The sequence below is a fragment of the Tachyglossus aculeatus genome, chromosome 21 (genome assembly GCF_015852505.1).
Source record: "Tachyglossus aculeatus isolate mTacAcu1 chromosome 21, mTacAcu1.pri, whole genome shotgun sequence".
In the NCBI taxonomy this organism is placed as follows: domain Eukaryota; kingdom Metazoa; phylum Chordata; class Mammalia; order Monotremata; family Tachyglossidae; genus Tachyglossus; species Tachyglossus aculeatus.
This window is the reverse complement of record NC_052086.1, coordinates 78705188-78726952: the sequence shown is the minus strand read 5'-3', so window position 1 is coordinate 78726952 and position 21765 is coordinate 78705188. Positions and strand designations below refer to the sequence as shown.

Sequence of the window (21765 nt, the reverse complement as noted above, 5' to 3'; positions counted from 1 at the left end):
CATAAAGCACTCAAAATAAAAAAAAAATGATTGATGAATCTGTCACCTAGTGGTAGTGCTCTAAGGAGAAATGGGCCAGAAATGAAGAGTAAAGCAAAACTCAAAGCAAATACACACCATGAAAATTGGTATTTTAGTGCTTAAGGGAACCTAAGGGTATTTTATAATATCTGTAAATCAAATAGACTCAAGGTAGAGATGTTTCCATGTGCTTGTGGTTCAGAATTGGAAATAGTTTTGAAAGAAAGCTTCATCTACTTTTATGAGTTGCATGAAAATATTGGCTGAAAAATTTGGCTTTTCACAAACTCCCGTACTGCATTAACCAGGCTTATTCCATAGAGGACTACAACTTTGTCTTCTAGACCCTTCAATTCACTGATCAGCTAACCAGTAAATGTGATCCCTGCAAGAAACTAAGCTGGAGCATTTATGTGAAAATAATATAAGGATTTTTGCATAAATCACTGAGTTAATTCATGCATATTGGCAACCTACGAAAATCTCACACAGTTTCAGTCACCTTTATGGCAGGTCTAGAAGGAAAGGGTAGGAAGAAATGAAAAAAAAATGAGACAGTGGGCAAAGTATGAGACGTAACAAAGCATTCAAGGGCAATAATTGAGAAACGAAGATGAGGTAAAAGAGGAAAAACATTTTAACATGATTGATTTATTGATATACTGATTTACTGAGGTATATATACATATATATATATTATATGTGTGTATATATTTATATACATATATATGTTTGTTGACTGTTTTATATTCCTGCCAAGAACCTAGTAATACATCAAGCACTATTTTTACTTGAGAGCATCTAATGTTTGACCCTGAGCTTTTCTTCTTTTTAAACCCTTGCCAGACAGTTCTAGTGTGAGTCAATAAGAAAATAAAGAAAAGCCTGGGAGAAAGAAGGCTAACTTAAAACCAAAAGGAAACTGATTATATTTTCTGTACCTATGCAACTATTTAGTGTCCTACTTTGAGCTGGTTAATAGGTCATCTAATCTAGCCTCCTGTATCCAAGGGAGATACAGCACACAGTTGTCAACTATTATTCTCAACAAGAAGGGGTAGCATATTTGTATCCTAAATAGCAACAAGAGAATATATGCTTCTTTCCAAGTGGGAAGCAAGATAAGGTTAAAGGAGTTGAATTGCTTCCCCGAGTTTTTTTTCCACTAACTAAAATATCATCTTAAACACAACCTGGAGTTCTAGACTAAACAGTCTTGGCTTGTTACAACCAGGTTGCTTCTAGTTTCCTTAAGAAATGCTGCCTTTACCTAATGACCCCAAGGTAGATGAAATTTATTCTCATTTTAAATTGTGGGGGAAAAAAAAGCTTAACTGTAGGACTCTACACTTATACATCAGTACCTTGGATTGACTGACAAGTCCAGTCTTGAATCTTAGTCTTACTGAATCAGAGAGAAAGTAGCAGAGAATTGTAGTTCACTATCTCCTGAGTTTATTCATTCAATCATATTTATTGAGCACTTACTGTGTGCAGTGCACTGTACTAAGCGCTTGATAAAATTCCTATTTTTTTTAAAGATCACACTGCCAGTGATCTCTGAAAAGCAAAGCTTTTCTCAAGTTCTTATTCCGTACATAATTAGTCAGTGTCATGGACATTTGGATGTGTTTATGCATTATAAAATGACAATCTTTGAAAACCTATGCTGGTTATTGATTGTAACCCCCTTTGGATTTAATACTAGGGAGACCATGATGGAAGAACTTTCTCTTGAAAACTAAGGCTTGGGTTTGCCATTTGACAGAAAGTCGCAGTTTACAGATGCAAAACTGCCTCTTCTTCACTGACATAGTCGTGACTGTGATTTGAAGGTGTCATGTCTTTCTTCTAGAATGCCCAGTTCCAAATATGACTGGAAAAAGATGCCTTTATATACTTTTTGGGAAATGACTGGGCTTATTTTGACCTAGTAATGGGGACTTTGCTAGCGCATGAGCAATTTAGGGGTGTCAGTTACATGACGTGAGAGGTAGATCTGCTTTAGTCCTGCCTGGGCAATGAGAGGCATGTATAAATCCAAGACCATGAAATGCAGAGTGTGCACTAATGTAGGCAAAATCCTCGAGTTCATTTCTGCTTCATTTTAAAATGCATACTTTCACTAAAAGATGGATGAGCTTTATAAAGATAAAAATGTTCCAGTATGTTATAGACCTGAGTAAATAATATCCACCTTATAAAACATGCTTTGGGTTAAGTAAAAAAAAAAAAAGAAAAAAAAAGAAAACTTGATTCAATGAATAATCTAAATTCTTGAAATCATTTTCCCTGCTTTTCCAAAGTAAACATTTTTTATTCTACATTTTTTTTTATCCTGGCCAGTTATAGGCTCTATATTTGACTAATTCTGTAAATTTTAATACCACCATTTCCTGCTTTTTGACCAATAATTAAAAAAAGACATTTCTTTTTTTCTCAGTTTAAGATATTGGTAATTTACCCAACCTCCTTAAGCAATGTGAAGACTCTCCCTTTATCCCTTTCTCTTTCTTGTGACAAGACTAACCTCAAGATTGCAGGGGTTGGTGTGTTTGCATGTGGAAATGCACTAATATGGATGTTTTTCTTTGTGTGTGCATCCTTGCAGTGTTGTGTACCAGGATGGATTTTATGGTGCAGACATTTATGTAAGTATTCATTAATGTGCATGCTGTCCTTGTACATTACCTGAGTCATTCTTTTTACAAGTTTGCTGCCTAGCTGCCTCTGTTTTCTCTATTTACCATTGCTGGCCTGTCAGGAAGAATCTAGAGGACTATCCCTCATATTGAAAGATCTTCCTGCCCATTATAGCTATCATTGTTCAGTGGAGCTAAATTAACCCTTCAATCAACCCTTGGATAAATACAAGCTAAAGGCAAAACCTTTCACTGCTACAAAATTTAAATTTCAGACAATTATTTCCACAACTTCTGCACATCTTCTGCCCATCTTCAGTGTAATTAACAGAGCAACAAGAGTGGCGGTCTCTGTAACTCAACTCTAGAGTTAAAAGAGGTTTTCTCAGTTGTGTTTCCATTTACTTTTATAAATAGAAAAACAGATTTAATTATTTATATGCCACAACAACAGTAAAAAGAAATCCTTCTTTCCTGACAGTGAAGATTTCAGCTAGAAAATAAAGAAGCATTTTAACAAAGTGCACTTCATCTGCCTAATTATACCTCCACCTTCCTTAATAGTTTTCATAAAAGCTCACACTGTTCAAAATGTTAGTAAGACGCTGCGTTCTAAACAACAAATCCATATATTCTGATATAAACAGTACAATGCTAAATATAGATAGAGGAATAATTAAACCTTTGTATTGCTAGAGTCAGCTTCCTTTACCCTCTAATTGTAGCACCATCAGCACTGAGCTACAAAGAGATTGATTAAAGTAAATTGATATGAACATTAAAAATGCATTAGATGGCATTAGAAAGCATCACTTATATTTATTACCAATGATCCTTTAGAGAAAACTAGGATGGAAGAGTTTAAATATTCCACTTACCCAATATAGATCAACTAATTTCAATTTCTGATCAAGTGAAATGATGCAAAGTGCTTTTACGGATGAAAGGAAAGAAATGAATTGTTTGATTTAGTGATGTTCAAACTGGGGTAAAGCAAATAGAATTGCAAATATTCTAGAAAGTCACATAAGGAATTAGTTTGATCTTATTGATCCACATGTTTTCATAGCCTTACAGTTCCATGTATGTTTACTTTAATCTATACATTATAAAATTTATTCAAGCTTGTGCACTGTTAGGATTCACATCCCTTCATTCATGAAAGGAAAACAACATTCATTTTGCTAGATCCAGAAATCTAGATTTCATTCATTCATTCAATTGTATTTATTGAACACTTACTGTGTGCAGAGTACTATACTAAGCGCTTGGGAAGCACAAGTTGGCAACATATAGAGATGGTCCCTACCCAACAGCAGGCTCACAGTCTAGAAGGGGGCTCACAGATTTCTATGTACTTAAAGGTCCCTCATGTTTGGATTGTTTTACATCTCATTTAAAATCCAGGTAATGAGTATAATCAATCAATCAATCAATCATATTTATTGAGCAATTACTATGTGCAGAGCACTGTACTAAGCGCTTGGGAAGTACAAATTGGCAACACATATAAAAACAGCAACAGCTGAAATAAATGGTAGGATGCACTCACATTATTAGATTTTATACTCATGTTGTTAGATTTTAACAATCTCTAAAAATGAGTGGTACTTTGCATTTATCAGACTGTGGGAGACAGGCTACTTTCCAGACCATGAAAGACAATCAGTTAGACCCAGAAAGGAGTTTCTCCCCTGTTTAACTCAGTTACAATCTCCTGGGATGCTTTCAGGAAGGTAAATATAGAAAAAAGTACCTTTTGAAGACGAATCTAGTATCATTAATGCCCACTCTATTATCCTGAAATTTCCATCCTCTTCCACATCCCATTTTCTTCTTCCTACTGTTTTCCAAGCAACAAAGTATCCCTCTGTTTTTTCAGGCCAATGCCTGTCCTAATTACTAAGCAACCCTATATTCATTATTAGACGATATAACTGGTCTCCTGCTTTGAATCCATTGTCTACATTTCATACTGCTCCAGGGCAATGGAATCTTCTGGCTCATCTTCTTTATCAGTGCCCCCTCTTTCCTTCACCCTCATTGTAAGCCAGAGAGGCATGGCTTTATCTAGATGGATAAGAATAAGCTGGGAGTGAATCAATGATTCAGAATTTATTACATCCCTACTGAGCAGCAGGTAATGGATTAGTTCCCAATTGATTACTTTCCACTTCCAGCCCGGTTAGCCATTTTAAATGGTGTGAGCTGGAGCTCTGTGCAGAAAGAAGAAACCTAGGAGAAAATGATACTGACATGGTAAAAAAAAAAAAAAAAAGAAAAAAAGGAAAAATTTCAAAGGAAGGAAGCAGTAAAAATGGCTTCAGGGACTAATTGAACTAGGGGGAAAAACTTCATCTAAAGACAAAGAAGAATGATAATAGTAACAGTAAAGGAATTTAGAAATAGTAGGAAAGCATTCAGTGGGTGTGGGAGGAACAAGCAAAAAACAATGAGAATACAAACTGCAAAACGATTCATGAACTAATGTTTTGGGTAAGACCTGTTCCTGCTAGAGTGCTAGGCACACCATTACTTGCTGCCTGAAGGTAATTAGGTTTTCCAAAATTCCTTGGGCATTTTGACTTGACCTATTTCCAGCCACAAGGTCACTGGGGCAATTGAGAAATTTTTAAAGAGAGATGTTCACCATTCATCACTGACTCAGAGGCACTTTCGCAGGGAGGGGGTGCTTGGTATCGCAGAAAGCCAGGTTTTAGAGATGATGGATGATAATGTAAGGAAAATTCCAACCTCCATGAATGTAAATATAGACGGTTTCTCTTCTCCCTTTGCACTCGCTCAGGTTCTTAAATCATGCATTGCACAGTATCTCTGGTGTTACCCTGCATGCTGGGGAATCTAAACCATTTATACTTTAGCTAAACTATTCAGTGACCCACAGTCAGGAATTCCAAAATAATCTCTCCAACGTTTCTTTTCCTTGACTGAGCATCAGGAATCTAATATTTACTTAATAGCTACATAAGAGTTGCTTTTCTTATCTCAAATATCCCTGGCTCATTGATTGATTGATTCTCCTGGTAAAATGAGCCAAGTGAAAGGTGAACAACGGCCTGGACTAATGTCAGACATATTGTTGACTCTTGCCGGAGCACCTTAGAAACCCATGGAGCCCAGTGGGGGTTCAGGTAAAAAGGAAGGGTTTTTGTTGGGAAGTTTGGAGGACAACACCCCAAGTATAATCTATATTAAACTAGATGAGCAGGGATGCATTCTCACAGGACAGACTTTCCAAAGTGTTAGATTTCATTTTAAGTGTATCTAAGCTATTTAATGTACAGTGGGATCTAACTTAAGGATGTTTTCCAGTAGTCCACCTCTACTGCTAAATTGAAGATCTTGGACATGAGGATGTGTCTTGTCTTCTCTCCACAGAAGAAAAATCAGATTGACTTTTTGATCACTAAACACGACAGGGCCATGAAGCACATTTGTTGAAGTCTTCAAGATGTTTCCCATATCTATACCTTTTTAATACCGATGACAACAGAGACCTAGTTTATCGAGGATCAAATCTATTTTTTGAAGATGATTTCTTTCTATAGGGAGATAATTCCATTTTAGTATGAATCAGCATGGAGGAAATCTAACAATTACTACCAACCTGAAATGAAGGGAGGATTAGTTGGATAGAAAAGAGTAGGGTTTGGGGGAATCTCAGAACCGTGTAGCATCAGCCCTAGCTCCAAGCCTGTTAAACTATCCACCTGACCAAGGCTTTCTTCTCCACAGAATCCCTTACTTGGGATTAGTGACCATAGAAATTGTGCATTCTCATTATCAGAGGAGGACAGAAGTTGATGGCTAACTGTAGGAGTTCTCCTCTAGGCCCAAATTCCACTTAGATAGAGACCCGCCCTCTCGAACTGGGAATTAGTCTCAATTCAAGGAAACAGGAGAATGGCCTCACTCCTTCTGTCCCTTCTTCATCTGATAAGGCAAACTTCTAGTCACTATTCTGGCAGATGAACCTAATCTTGCGGAGACTTTTTCCATGTCCCAGCACTTAGAACAGTGCTTGGCACATAGTGAGTGCTTAACAAATGCCATCATTAGTATTATGTGCCTAATGCTCAGTCCTAGAGGAGAGAGACACATCTAGGCTACTTCCTTCCCTTACACTAGGAGGCATCCTGACAGCAAGAAGACTATTAAAAGGACTAGCAGCAAATCTTCCTAGCCGTTTAATAAGCCTACATTGGTAACTGAGGCGATGGATGTAGTGAAGTATCTTCAAGTTAGTCTTGTTCATGTTCAGAGGGCCAAAAGCCTTCGGTCACCATCAACCTTCTCGTCTCTAGTAGTAAGGATGACTTTTTCCTTGGACAAAATTACGAAATGAAAGATATTGGCATTTCCGCAGAAGTTGGGGTTTAAGACCCAAATACCTTCTGTGTTTGACTCTTCTTTCTTGTTACACTCCTGTAGAAACTTCTGAGTTTTTCTGATGTTTCCTCCTTATAAGGCAACCATTTTCTGTAATCGATTTTTCTTCTTTAAAGCCTAGGGCATTTCAGTGAAAACAAAATTTTTATTGTTTGAGACATTTTGATTAGATCCCTCACGGTCTCTAGTCCCATAAACTTGATTACCTGGAATTTCCTTTGACTTCAGTAAGATCCAAAAACAAGTCACAGTTTAGATTCCTGAATCACTGTGGGGGGCCGAAGCATTAGCGTCACTTCTGTTATTACTAAGGAGTATTATGCTGCTAGCATTTTAAGAGTTATAAGAGAATAAAACATGGAATTACTGGATTAGATCAATGATCCATCTAATCTGGCATTTTGCTCAGAAGTAGCAACATGATGCTTGGAGGGTCCTTGAATTTCCATTGTGATGGCTATGCTGCACCATCCAATTGATCCGTTATGGATCATCATTCCAAGAATTACCCCAAATCCCACTGAATCCACTGAATCCACACCTTCCTATAGTAAGGAATTTCATGTCTATCACTGTTTGGTGAAGAATTATTTCCCGTGGTGGTTTTGACCCTACCATTATCAAGTCTTAGCATGTATCCCCTCCTCCTGGTGGTTGGGGACATGGTGAACAACTCTGCCTTTTTTTCTCTGCACCTTTCATAAATCTCTGGTTATCAATCATGTCCCCTTTCAGCCTTCATCTCTTCAGACTGAAGAGCCAGTAATGTACTTGTATTCTTTTTAAATTCTCATTTTTTATTCTGAAATGCCATTGCAAATCTGCCTTAGAAAATGCACTGCTTTTAAGGGTGCATTTTTTTTAGATGCCAGGATAAGGGTGAACTCAGAACACAGCTTTTGGCATTAAATAAGAAAGAAGTACGAGGAGAATCATCATCATTATCATCATTATTAATTGAGCACTTATTGTTTGTGGAGCACTCGGATCAGTACCTGGGCATGTACAATTAAAATAAAAGTAAAATCCCTGCCCGAAGGATCTTTATTAGTATTATTATTGATTTTTTGGTATTTATTAAGTGCTTACTATGTGCCAAGCATTGTTCTAAGTTCTGGGATAAATAGAAGCTAATCAGATCAGACACAGCCCCATCCCACGTGGAGCTCAAACTCAGAGTAGGGAGAAGAATGGACCTTAGATCTCCATTTTACAGATGAGAAAAATGAGGCACAGAAAAGTTTAGTGACTGGCCCAAAGTCACCCAGTAGGTACTGGCAGAGCTGGGATTAGAACCCAGGTCATCTGATTCCCAGGCCCATGCTCTTTCCACTAGGGCATGTTGATCCTTACCACCTAATTTGTGCCTTTTTGTGCCTAACGCTCCACTGCTGGAGAATGCTGTGCAATGTTTGCCTGAACTGGGAAGCCTCTGACGACATGGCAGTTTGTGGGTATTCAAGACTCAACAGAGACTGGGTGATTTCCAAGGACCTTTCTCCATTGAGTTTGGGCCAGGATAAGAGGTCTCAAAGTTTAGACCTTCCCCTCCACCACTCCCACCACTCCTATATGGCTGGAGTGTCTCTGAGGTCTCTGGTGTAATTTTCTGGGAAGCTTAAAGGATGTCTGGAGTGCAGTTTCCCCCTCCAAAAGCTAAGCAGAATCTTGGGAGATGGTGTTACTTGGAACTCCTTCCAAGGGAAGTCCCCAGTTAGGAACCCAGCCGTTCCTGGTTCCCTCTGGGTTGCCTACGTGACCCCAGGTAAATCTCAAAGACTTTCCTGAACCCACCACCCAGACCACCGTGAGGCTTGCGAGACTAGAAGTCAGTCCAGTTCTCATATTAGCTTAATGAGCAGGAGAGAATTAATAAATTAGCCTTATAACCCCACTTAATTAAGTCTCGCTTGGGATTTTTAAATTATGATTAAGCAGAGAGGAAACTAGTCCCTCAAAATAACCAGTTTTTATTGCTACAGACTGAAAGCTTGGTGGTACTTAGTGTAATGTGATATGGAAAGCAGAAGCATAGAAGCACCACACTTAATAAGCATCGTAGAGCCTGTGAAACAATAGTGAATATTAAAGTATCATTCCTGGTTACTTTTGTTAGGAGTTTCCAGTTGACAGGATACTAATAAGAACAATTGTAAATTGACATACTGCCATGCATGGAAAGTAGTTCTTGAAACCGGAGTGGTTTTCTATTTCAGTGGTGGCTGGTTCAGGCAAAATCACTGCAAATGTCTGAACCAAGACAACAACATACATTGGGAAAAACAATCTCCTGAAGCTGCAACCTCTACAACAGTCCTATTTTTACCCCCATCCTGGGTATCAATGAGCTTTGGGGGGAAAAAAAAGGTGGAGTCATATCCCTCAGAAAATTTATTCTCTGACAAACCCAGCTCAATCATCTTTGATGTCAGTGAAGGTGTTAAGATTAATGAGGGAACTTTTTGTCTATACAGCTAGATGAATCTCTAAATGCTATAGATACACTTATGTCGGAATGAAATGTTCAAGTCAAATCCCAGATTCTGCCTCCCATAAATATCTGAGAAAAATTCTTGCTCACTTATGCTCAAAGATCAGTCTAATCAGGTCACCTGGAGTGCCAATAGTAATTGTTGGAATTTGTTAAGCCTTTACTGTGTGCTAAGCACGCACTAGGGTAGACACAAGGTAGCGTGGCTCAGTGGAAAGAGCACGGGCTTGGGAGTCAAAGGTCATTGGTTCAAACGCCGACTCCGCTGCTTGTCAGCTGTGTGACTTTGGGCAAGTCATTTAACTTCTCTATGCCTCACTTACCTCATCTGTAAAATGGGGATTAAGACTGTGAGCCCCATGTGGGACAATCTGATCACCTTGTATTCCCCCCAGCGCTTAGAACAGTGCTTTGCGCATAGGAAGCGCTTAACAATTACCATCATTATTATTAATCACATCAGGTACAGTCTTCATCCCATAAAGAGTCACAGTCTAAGTAGGAGGGAAAACAGGTATATAATCCCCATTTTACAGGTGAGAAAACTAAGGCACAGAGAAGATAGGTGATTTTGCAAAATCTCGCAGCAAGCGAGTGGTGGAGCTGGGTTTAGAAACCAGGTCCGCTGACTCCCATGCTCTTATTCTTTCCATTAGGCCACAGTCTTCCATCTTTCATTCATTGATTCATTCAATCATATTTACTGAGTGCTTACTGTGTGCAGCACTTGGAAAGTACAGTTCAACAATGAAGAGAGACAATCCCTGCCCACGCCAGGCTTACAGTCTAGAAGGGAGGAGACAAACATCAAAGCAAGTAAACAGATGTGCATTCTCTAGAAACTTACTATGTCAGATACTTTAAAAGAAGTCACTTTAGAATGAGTCAAGGCCAAATAAGATAAATCCTCAGGGCCCATTAAACGATAATGTTAGAGAACACTCTTCTAGTGCTCTTTATGAAAACAATTTCCAAACAGCTTTTATAAATCAGGCAATCAAAGTCATTTATTTCATGATCAACACTTTGAATTTCTGGCTGAGCCAAATGAATGCAATTTTTCTTTGGCCACCTTAAAATTTAAAAGCTAAAATTCTGGAGTATTGTATTTGAAGTGTAAGGCTGATGCACTCATTATTTATCTTCAGCAGTTTACCAAAATGTGTTAAATTCTATCTATCCCTGAGGATTGCACAAGTACAACAAGGCATGAATGTGGCTCTTAACAATGAAGACTTTTTTAAAAATTTGACCTATCTTTATGAATCCAAACTGATGAAATGACAATGTATCCCATTTCACAATATGTCCACATATTGTGAAAAGGCATGATATACTTTCAATTATTTCTTCTGTTCATGACTTTCAAGTTCCAGACTACGATTCTTGGGCAAAATGCATCTCACCTCCCTTTATGAACTAGTCCATTGCCATGGGTATGAAGTGAAAGCAAACTTGTAAAGGAATTGCTCTGGAATTTCTAAGTGACTTATATTTTTTTATTTATTTCATTTTTGCATTGAAAACATTACATTTCTGTTTCCTTATAGAGTAGTGTATCAAGAGCCTGTGTATGGCAATAAATTACTGCAGGTATGAAGTCTTGACTGATGGAAAAGCTCATCATTTTGACTGTGGATTGCTGTGAAATCCTACTAACCAGCAAAATGTGGGGGCTTGTAAAAATTTACACAGGAGGGGGACAAAGAGGAGGAACCTAGACAGCTGCATTTTTCAGTTTTGAATGGAATCAGTTGTAAAGCTTGGGTGTCAGCACTTCCTTATGTCTACTTAGTGGCCCATAGTGTCATCATTACTAGAGCAGATATTTCCTGCTTTATCCTCACTTTCAACAAGGTCAAGTGTTTTGCACTGGCAGAAACATTATATTAAGCCCTATTGGTCCATTGGGGCCAACCTTCTTTATCACATCTAAGCAAGCCCTGAAGGTGGTAAAATCTGGCAAATGGTGTTGACGGATCAGAACCCAGCTCGAGGTTGACAGCCTTATCCTTGGTAGAAAATTCCCAGTGCTTAACTGTTCCTATGGATGGTCACATCATAAACTTAAAATAAACAGTAGGCAGTGTAACTGAAAATTATCTATGATCGCTAGAAAATGGTGACCAGAAGAAGAAGCACCCTAAGGAAAGGAACGTTTCCATCTCCTGTGTGTAATTAATTCAGTATTTCCAAAGCATACACACACTGAGGATTTGATTTCCATGATGGCAGCTGTGGGGATTGATGGTAGCATTCTATTTAAAATTTTGTTATGGAAAGCTAATGTTCTGACACCCCAAATGGAGAAGTGATTTTCAATGTTTAGCTGGTTTATCAACGCTGAATAAATATATTTTTAACCTGGAGACAGAATTCCCATACGTAAACTCCATGCAGGGGATGGTAATGCCTCATTGTTCGTGGCTTAAAAGCATTTAACAGAGTTTTCAGAAGGGTCTAAGGTAATAACAACAATAAAACAGTGCTTTCTGTTAAGTGCTTCCTATGTGCTAAGCACTGTACTAAGAACTACGCTAAGCACCGCGGGGCAGATACAGGATAATCGGATTGGGTATAGTACCTGTTCAACATGTGGCTCAGTCTAAATGGGAGGAAGATTAGGTATACTGTCCAGAAGGGAGGAGTGATAAATAAGATAAATTTGACTCTGCGAGCATTAGCAGAAATGTTATTGTTGTTATTCTATAGCACTGAAGAGTTTGAAATTATAGAAGTACTTAGTGTTTTGATTTTCCAACTTAAAAGAGAGATATGGGGGCATTTTTTAAAGTGAAAGATGAAATTTTGCCTCCTTTTCTCTTAACTCTAATAAAAATAAGATCATAAAATTGTCAGAGATACACTTTTGATTTGGAGGACCAAATCAATTGTAATGTATTCTGGTTACTGTGAAAACTATAAACCAGAAAGTCTTTAAATGAAATTTTGCAGGACCCTGAAAATGTCTAGGCTGTGCTTAGTGAATTACAAAATATGAAGTAGTAAAATTGATTAGAGTTACCTGTTAAAAAGGCAAATTAAAGTACGTTGTCACTTTGTGGATCACTTTTCAATTTGTGCAAATAGATTGCATTGACTAAATGCATGAAAATAGTACATTCCTAACAAGGATTTCCTAGTCAAAAATCTCAAGTACAATTTTAAAAAATTAAAATTCAGATGACAAGTTTTCGATCCACTTAATCCTGTTTCAACCTAAGTTCAACTAGCACCTTTACCTCTTACCCAATGTGCTAGTTGACTTTCACGAATCAGGATCAGTCTGCTACTATTCCAGAAGCCGGTGCCACTCCTCCAAAGTCAGAACAAATCACAGTTCTCTAGAGCAGTGATTTCCAGTGAGCTGTTCCCAAGGGCCTAGTTCAGATGTAAGGAGTAGTTATAATAGCCACAAGGACATCACCATATGCCACTTGGATCATATAACCTATGGTCTGGCAACTTTCAAGTTAACTTTTATTACTTCTCTTCCAGAGATTGTAGTTTCTAGACTTTTCTCTCTTCTAGTTTACCCATCCACAGTCCTTAATCTAGACCCCCAACACAAGGGGAAAAAAAGTGCAGCTTGGATTGGAGGACCTGTAGACTGAGTTTGCCTGATGCAAAACTGACTATTGTAGGGAAAAAAAAAGTACAAATCCCTATTTTTTCCAAGCAACACACATGTTTAAAGCCTTTTTTTAAATGTCCAAAAGGGAGGTTTGTAACTGGGGCTTTTTGTAACCAATAGGAAAATGACTCAAATCTAGGGGACATCTTAAGGGTGCTGGTTTTGTTTTGCTTTGAGGGATTGTATCCTCAGGAAGATTCCTGATTGGTTGGCGTCTTCCCTTTTAGATACTGCTGCTCAGGGATGAGGATGGTGATGAAATAATAATGATGATAATAATAATAATAATAATGTCAGGAGTGAATTTGTTAAGCACTTACTATATGCCAAGCACTGTTCTAAGCACTGGAGTAGATACAATCAGATTGGACACAGTCTCTGTCCCATATGGGACAGAGTAGGGAGGAGAATTTTGAATGCTGACTGTAAAGTTTTATCCCCTAAGGATTTACCCTTTAAAATTTTGTCTCTGCAATTACCCCTTTGAAGGAAAAGAAAAACCCTTAAAGAAGTCTTGTTTTTAAAATCAAACAGCTCTCCTTGTAGTGCTGGGTTCCTGTAACTTGATACATATCCAGTGGCAGATTGTCTAAATCCCCCAACTGGCAGTCAGTCAGCTGATGAGATGCAAATCTCTGGGACTGCATATCACCAGTTGGCTGAAATAACAGTTCAGTATGTTGACCCTTCGCCACTGTGGAGACCCAATATCTGCTGAACAGTAGGTTAAAATTAGCCTGCGGTCTCTTCAGAAACAAGGCTGCAGGCAACCCCCGAGTCCAGTGAGTGGATTATTTTCAATGGGGCCTGCTTCCGGAATGGCCTGGGTTTTCCAGCTGGGTAGATAGACCTTTCAGACAGAACCGTAGTATGGAGGGTTCTTTATAAGTAGTAGGCCAACCTGATTCATGAAATATGCCATCCAGCCATTGGGTCAGAACTACAACTGCTAGCAGTCACCACAGTAAAACAGTAACCATAATGCTGAAGCTGTAGAAGCAAGCGCCTGCCTCTGATCTTTTCCACCTGGGTGGAGTGGAGCAAGTTGGAATGCTGGAAATTGCCCTGAGATTCCCCAACACACCAACAGGATAGGATCAATCAAACTGTTGTATTTATGGAGTGCTTACTTTGTGCGGAACACTGTACAAAACACTTGGAAGAGTACAATATAACAGAATTGGTAGGCATGTTCCCTACCCACAAAGAGGATACAGTCTAGACGAGGCAGAACAGGGGGATGAGACAGCTTGTCAGGCTGCGTGTGGGCTGGCACCAGCGTTCCTGGAGATCATGCTGATGGCTTTTGGCAATAAATGTTTTTTAAAAAATTGACTTTGCCAAGTAATCTGGTGATGGTGACACCAAAGATCAGGTTTGTCACATTTTACCTCAGTAAAAATCATCTGAAATGCTATGCTTGCCCCCAGCCAAGGCAACCACTGGTTCAGGGTGAAAAGGCCACCAGAATATTTTACCAGGCCAATAATATCAGACATTAACCTGACCCTAATATGAGCTAAGCAAAAAGACTGACTGCCACAGTGGTATCACAGTGACACAGGCCTAGGGGAGTGTCTAGGAAGGCCTGTCCTTTTGGTTAGGGTGTCTGAATTTTCCTGTTCTCCACTGCTTCATTTATAAAGTAACTTTGCTGTTGCCAAAGGGTCCACGATACCGTAAAATCAGGTCCATTAATGAGACTTCATAGCTTGTTGTGGGCAGGGAATACCTCTGTTTATTGTAATACTGTACTCTCCCAAGCACTTAGTACAGTGTTTTGCACAGAGTAAATGCTCAAAAAATGCAATTGAATAAATAAGACAGAGAAGCAACATCCTTCAGGTGGATGAACATGAAATAGATCAGTTTATGGAAAATAAGAGTAGATGTGCCTAGACAGCTTTGTAGGAGGAGGAGGAGAGTCACTTCTGTTGCTTCTGAAGGCACTTAAGCTCTTTTCATATTGGTAAACCAGGGTTCCCTCAATCCAAAACTGAAGGACAGGGCAGTAGAAACAGCTTTTCTGCTTTCCTTCAGGTCTTTGAGAAATACATGCTGTTCAGTCCTCCGGACTGTAGCTCATTAATAGGTTCTCTAGAAGCTAAGCTCACTGTGGACAGGGAACATATCTATCAGTTCTTTTGCTTTGAACCTTCCCAAATGCTTTGTACAGAGCTCCACAACCTAGATAAATACTAATGATTGACTCACTGGGTGACCTTGTAAATGGATAAAGAGTGTTGTGCCCTCCCACCCATGGTGATGAGGCACCCCTGCTCAGGACACAGGGAATCATCCTCTGTCCCAAAATCCAGGAAGGTAGATTCTAATAGGACTACAAATGGTGTTTGTGTTATCTGTGGAGATTAAGTCCCGTTTGTTAATTATGCTGAAATCATTTTGAAATGGTTGATGAACCACCACGGTCCATTGAACAGGAAGCTCTTGCTGTTTTCACAGTTTGATAATTGATGCATCACTGCACACATTTCTGTTCCAAAATATGTGCTTGTTTGTCCCTTTTTCTTAATTGAACAGCTGCAATTATGGCTACGTACAACTAAATGCTAATTGAATTAAAAAAAACCTTCTTAATAATTATTTGATTTACAAATTAAAATATTTTGAGACATTTATTTTAACAAAGGCAATGCATGCTTGATTGAATCAAAGTGTCATATGGCATCCTATCACTGGAAATCCCTAATTTTAAATGTTCAGGATACAGAAAGGTACCTATACTTTTCAAACTGCCGAAACTCCAGTAGAGAGCTTTAAAAACCAATAAAATACGTATTTAGGCACCCTGTTAATTTCTTCACGGAAGGAATTACTGTCCAGAGATTTTGGTTAAAATTTTCTTGATTCATCCCTGTGGTTGAGGGGAATTAATAAGAAGGAGGGGGTTAGTATTCAACCAAATGACTATCCAGATCAAATGAAACCACCACCCAGTCACTTCATTTAGTGTCATGGTGAGAATTGCAGTGTTTAGGCCAAACACCTTACAGTTCTGCCTGAGTGTTGGGAAATACTGCGTATAACAATGATGATCTCATCAGCTGAATTGTACTTGTCTTTCAGGGTGGTTATGCAGCCTACAGGTATGCCCAACCTGCCACTGCCACTGCAGCTGCCTACAGTGACAGGTAAGTCCTTTTGGATTATGGATAAATTCATGTAAAATGACCCAGCCGATGAGAGACAGCGTCAGCTCCTAATCTTGGTCAAATCGCATCCCATCTTGGTAGAGCAAGGAAAGTTAGATTGGCGTGTCATCAGGCATTAAAAGAGCTTGAGACAGGAGGTTGAGTGCTAAATGAGAATCATTTAGATAGGTGCAATACTTGTCTTCCAGATCTGTAGGTCAGGACATGATATATAACGATGGTTTCCAATCCCAAATCGACACTGCAAAAATATCCCATCTATACAACCATAGAGCTGCTCAAGTAAGACAGACATTTTAGCGTAACAATAACAGTCTATTCATCTATAGGGAAAAACTGGTGACAGCTTTCCAGATAGCTACATAGCTTCCGAGCCTTCTACATTTTGAATAAGAACAAAAATGTTCCTTCAGTATACTCCAACTTTGACCTCTAAATTCTAGAAATAGCATAACTTCTAAACTGGGGTTTCAAAAGCAGTTTGCAAAAGGGAATGAGTATCTGTTGTGTGGGGCAGGCCTTGTTTGAAGTGGGAATGCAGGAGCTGGATTCAAAATCTGTATCCAGACACTGAGCAGGGTGACTGGAAGTAGAACAGTGTCCAGTCGGCGTGCTGATTTCAGAGTCAAGCTGAGGTGGTTTGGGGTTCCGCAGAGGAGATTCCTAAATAGAAAGCAGTGAGCGATTTTTGTGTTCCTGTAACTTACTCCAAGAAAGATTCCCTGAAGTGTGAGCGTGTGAATGTATGTAAATCAAATGCAGTTTGTTGATTCAGATTTCCAAAGACACAATATGAATGTTAAAATGCTATGCATGCACCGTTGCTGTCAAAAGTGCTTATTCTGGTAATGACTTTTATTTTTTAAATGTTTCTGAATATAAAAATAAATTGCATGTGTGGCTGAGGCATGCTGTATCAGACAGGTAAGCAAGTTACTTTATATGACTCCTGAAATCAGTAATATCAACGAGCAATGTGAGACACACTGGGCTCATGGTGCATTTCGTTCTACCTAGATTGATCAGTGGAGTTGCTTTTTCAATAGTAGTGTTCATTTCATTTTCACTAAGGTGTTTTGTTAGCATGTTGCAGCTACAGTATTTTTTTATGAGCATATAAAATTAAGCATCCAAATGCTTGTAAAGTCAATTTTGGAAGTCTAAAAAGTAAGGACAGAATTAGGGCAGTTTTCAGTCAGGTATATTTCTTATAGCATACATGCTTTTTTTTTCTTGAGCACAGCAAAAAGTTTTCAATGTTATACCTACAGAGAAAGTGAACAGTATCAAGATGCAGCTTAAGATACATAAATGATACACACAAAAATCAGATGCCAAAAGGTAAAGCATCAAATCTAATACGTTCTGTAAATCTAAGATATTCTTTGACATTGACTCAAGAGAATGCGATGGTCATCCAAAGCTAATAAAAATGATGATGACATTGAAAAACTCAAGACAGCTCTATAAAGGAAAAGATTTAGAGTGATTTTTTTTTCCACAAAGAAGACTCAGATGGTATCAACAGTAATGCAGCATAGTTACAACCCTTAATTATTTTTATGAAAATATCTCTAGTATGCTAAATTTCCAAAGACTCTTTTCGTGTATAATTATAATAGTAATAACTACAGTCTGCTGAAAAAAAGAACCTTAGAGGGATTTATTTCTTTGAAATTTTATCTACCTTCTCAGAATACATGCCCATACCCCCAGATGAATAAGATTGGGGTGATTAATTATGAAGATAAAATTTTAATTGCTTTTTTCCAAGGGAATCCTAAATATTTTGAATAAACAATGTTAATGTTGTTTCTTTTGTGTAACTATTTGCCAATTCAGTTACTTCAAATCGCAATCACCAATCATTTTAAAATTTGTGATGAATTATCTTAGGCACAGGATATGAATCTCTGTATGGAAAAAAATTGGCAGGCCTAAATTAGGTATCTTATAGTCCGGGCTTATTGATGTTTTCCAAATTTTAAATTGGTCAGACTTGAATAACTCTGTAATTAATTCTTTAGTACAGCAGTTCCAATTCAGGAAAACTACCTGAATCTTCTGTCTTTTATGTAATTGTCCTCTTCTGATGTTCAATTTTGAATTTTACACAATTGGTCTTTTTGATTGCTTTTGGTATTGAATACAAGACCCTAAATCATTTTATTCATAACGTGATATTTACAGTACACATAAACATAACATCGAGGAAAATGTAATGAATGATGCAATAAATTGGCATGAAGCGATCCCTCCTAAAAATGTCTTTTCTTGTTGGTTTGAAAATTGTATGTATGGCAGTTAATGAGGTTCCATCTTGTGGCTGACTGTTTTCAGCAAGGTGACAGTGTGAGAAAGAGCTGTTTGCATCCAATATGGGTTTTGGCACTTTAAAATAGACAAATCCATTAAGAAGTCCAAGAACACCAAGACAGTGGATAATATCTGTGTTGTAGACTGTTATCCCCTCTAAACTATCTTCTATCGTCAAACGTCAACAGGGACAAGTGAGAGAAGAGAATTGCTTTGGGTTTAGTGGGTAGGATCGCTTTCAAATGAATTTAAACAATAACATACAATTTGGTGCCCAGTATTAAGGTTAAAAAACAAAGTCTGTTCTAGGGAATAGTTAGCACTGAGCATTAGGTAACCGTGGATTTGGTCTGCTGTCATACACACACCCCTGGGGAAATAGGGCTCACAGGAACATCACCAGGAGCAACAGCTGAGGGAGGGCTAAGATGAGTGGCAGAAAATTTGTAAAACCAGAAGACAACATTTCTCTGCTTCGCTTCAAGACTTAATCTTCATTAAATGAAAAACCTGAGCCTTTTGAATAATGCAATTGGCAATGCGACCTCAGGGACTATGGCATGGGCTCTTAAAGGACCTGTGCTTGTTTTGTTCTGTGGTATTTGTGAAGTACTTACTATGTGCCAAGCATTGTAATAATAATAAGGATGATGATGATGGTATTTGTTAAGCGCTTACTATGTGCCAAGCACTGTTCTAAGCACTGTGTAAGATGACCTGGTTGGACACAATCCCAGGGTCATATAGAGCTCATTGTCTGAGAGAGAGAAAGGGGTATTTTACCCCTGTTTTACAGCTGAGATTTTAAGGGACCTAGCGATGTTAAAGGACAAACCGAAGGTCGCAGACAGACAAGAGGTGAGCTGGGATCAGATCCCAGGTCCTCTGATTCCCAGGCCTGTTCTGTTTCCTCTAGGCCAAGTTGCTTCTCATAAAACTGCCTCAAATCCTAGAATGATATTTGGGGGCATTCTGAAGCACTGTAGAAGTTTTGATGTTTAAGCCCATAAAAGATAGGAAGCTCTGTTTGGAGAGAGATTTCAAAATGAAATAGAGGGCTGTATGGAGGAGACAAAGGTTAAACGTTTGTTAAAGTCTTAAAAGGAGCAATGGTAACTGGACAGAGCATTTCCTAACTTTAACAATAACAATTCAGGTACTTCAAGAGTGATTTAAGAAAAACTGGCTAAGATTTCAAAGTTTATTTCGGAGATGAAAATGGTTAATGCATGGCAGTGGGGCATATTCTCATTTGGTCATTGCATGTTCACTTGATGTTGCTAGTATGTCTGTAATGCTGAATGGGGTTTGACAGGTCCATTGCATAAGCTAAATGAATGGCTTGCTTGAATTAAGCCCAAGGGCAGGCTTATTTTTATTTATTGGCTATTGGTTTTGTGTTTCATGATTTGATTGTTGTTGCATCTTTGATCAGGAAAAAGAAAAACATCTTCCTTGCATATTTTTCCTAAAATACCTATGGAAGTGTATGTGATGTGTGTGTAATTTAGAAAAATCAGGTCTTAGTTAAAATGCAAAAAAAGGTTTTACTTGTTCTGCTTAGTTACTCTAGATAACACTCATTATCAACAAAATATATTGAAGAAAGGGATACAGTAATGATGGTACTTGTTAAGTGCTTATTATGTGCCATGCACACTACTAAGCTCTGGGGTAGATACAAGATAATCAGGTTAGTCAGGTTTCCCATATGGGCCTCCCAGTGGACAGGGATTGTGTCTGTTTATTGTTTTACTGTACTCTCCCAAGTGTTTAGTACAGTGCTCTGCACACAATAAGCACTCAGTAACTATGATTGAATGTAATACGATTGAATGAATAAGTAGAAGTGAGTAGGATTTGATCCCCATTTCACAGATGAGGCAACTGAGGCACAGAGAAGTTGAGTAATTTGCTCAAGGTCACACAGCAAACAGGTAGAGAGCCAGGATTAGAACCCAGGCCCTCTGACCCCCAGGCCTGTGCTTTTCTGGACATACAGTGCTCTGCACACAGTTAGCACTCAATAAATGCAATTGAATGAATGAATATATAGAGAGTTGACAGTCACATATACAGAGAACACTGGGCAAATTAAGTATTAGGCCACTTTTCCTCTCAGAATTCAGGATAATCCCATTGCAGTGAAGAAATTACTTTGGTTTTCAGTTATAATTTATGCTGCAGATCTTTCCTGGACTCTACTGTTTCTAGCTACTCCATTCCATAGACTAAGCTACTTTTAACACATTTTGCTTTAGAAAACTTTATCACTACACTAAATATTGTAGAGGTCGGGGTGATAACTCTGTGCTTCCTGAGTCCATTTTTCTTAGGTTTCCTGGTAATAGAGGGGTAATCCCCAGTCTAAAAGAGGAAATCCCACTTAGCCCTCAGGACCTTCTTCTATTATCTCTCCCTAGCCCACCCAGTCTGCATGTAAGGTTGACTTTCCCCAGGATTCCCTCTGAATTAGCTAGTCATAACTGTTGGATCAAAGGACAAAAATGCAACCTTCCATACTATGTTTGGCCCCTCACTCAATTTGATGTAGCCAATGAAAACAGAGTCAGGGATAGTGTGGCTTGGGCAAATTGCATGCCATGTTTGAGAAAACGTGTCGTGTGTCAAACGTGACCTTAATAAGTTGACTACATAAAGCAGAGGTTTCCCCTGAGTTCCACAAATTGATACCATAAAGTCTCTATTTTAGGCATTCATTTCCGATGTGGTTGATAAATATTAGAGAAATGCAGTAATGGAATTAGCAACCCAATCATATCTTATGAAAGGAGGGACCATTTTGCTTGGAATCCTTATTAATATGATATATATTAAAAATTAAGAGGTTGACAGCATATAAAACATAATAGTATCTCCAAGGGAAAAGTTAATTTACCATTAAAAAATTTTATAGGAAGATATTTTTAAAATTCTTCTAACTTTAGTGCATAATAATTATACATACTTACACCATGCAACAGAATAAAAAGTATTCTAGCAAAGGAATGGGCAGCTCAGTTCAGACAAAGAACAGTAACTCTCTTCTATCTCCAAATATTCCTTTTATGGGAACTT

General features: G+C 38.3%; 1 protein-coding gene across 16 annotated transcripts in view; it reads left to right on the top strand.

Annotated features, from left to right (window-relative positions):
• Positions 1–21765, top strand: part of RBFOX1 (RNA binding fox-1 homolog 1) — a 2849206-nt gene that overhangs the window by 2788284 nt on the left and 39157 nt on the right. For 8 of the 16 annotated variants that reach the window (XM_038762608.1, XM_038762609.1, XM_038762607.1 and 5 more), the window contains one exon: positions 16286–16350. In XM_038762608.1, coding sequence (XP_038618536.1) covers positions 16286–16350 — 65 coding nt within the window. Of the gene's footprint in view, positions 1–2632; positions 2673–11114; positions 11158–16285; positions 16351–21765 lie in introns of all 16 variants that reach the window. The other 8 variants (XM_038762601.1, XM_038762606.1, XM_038762602.1 and 5 more) reach the window with 2 other exon arrangements.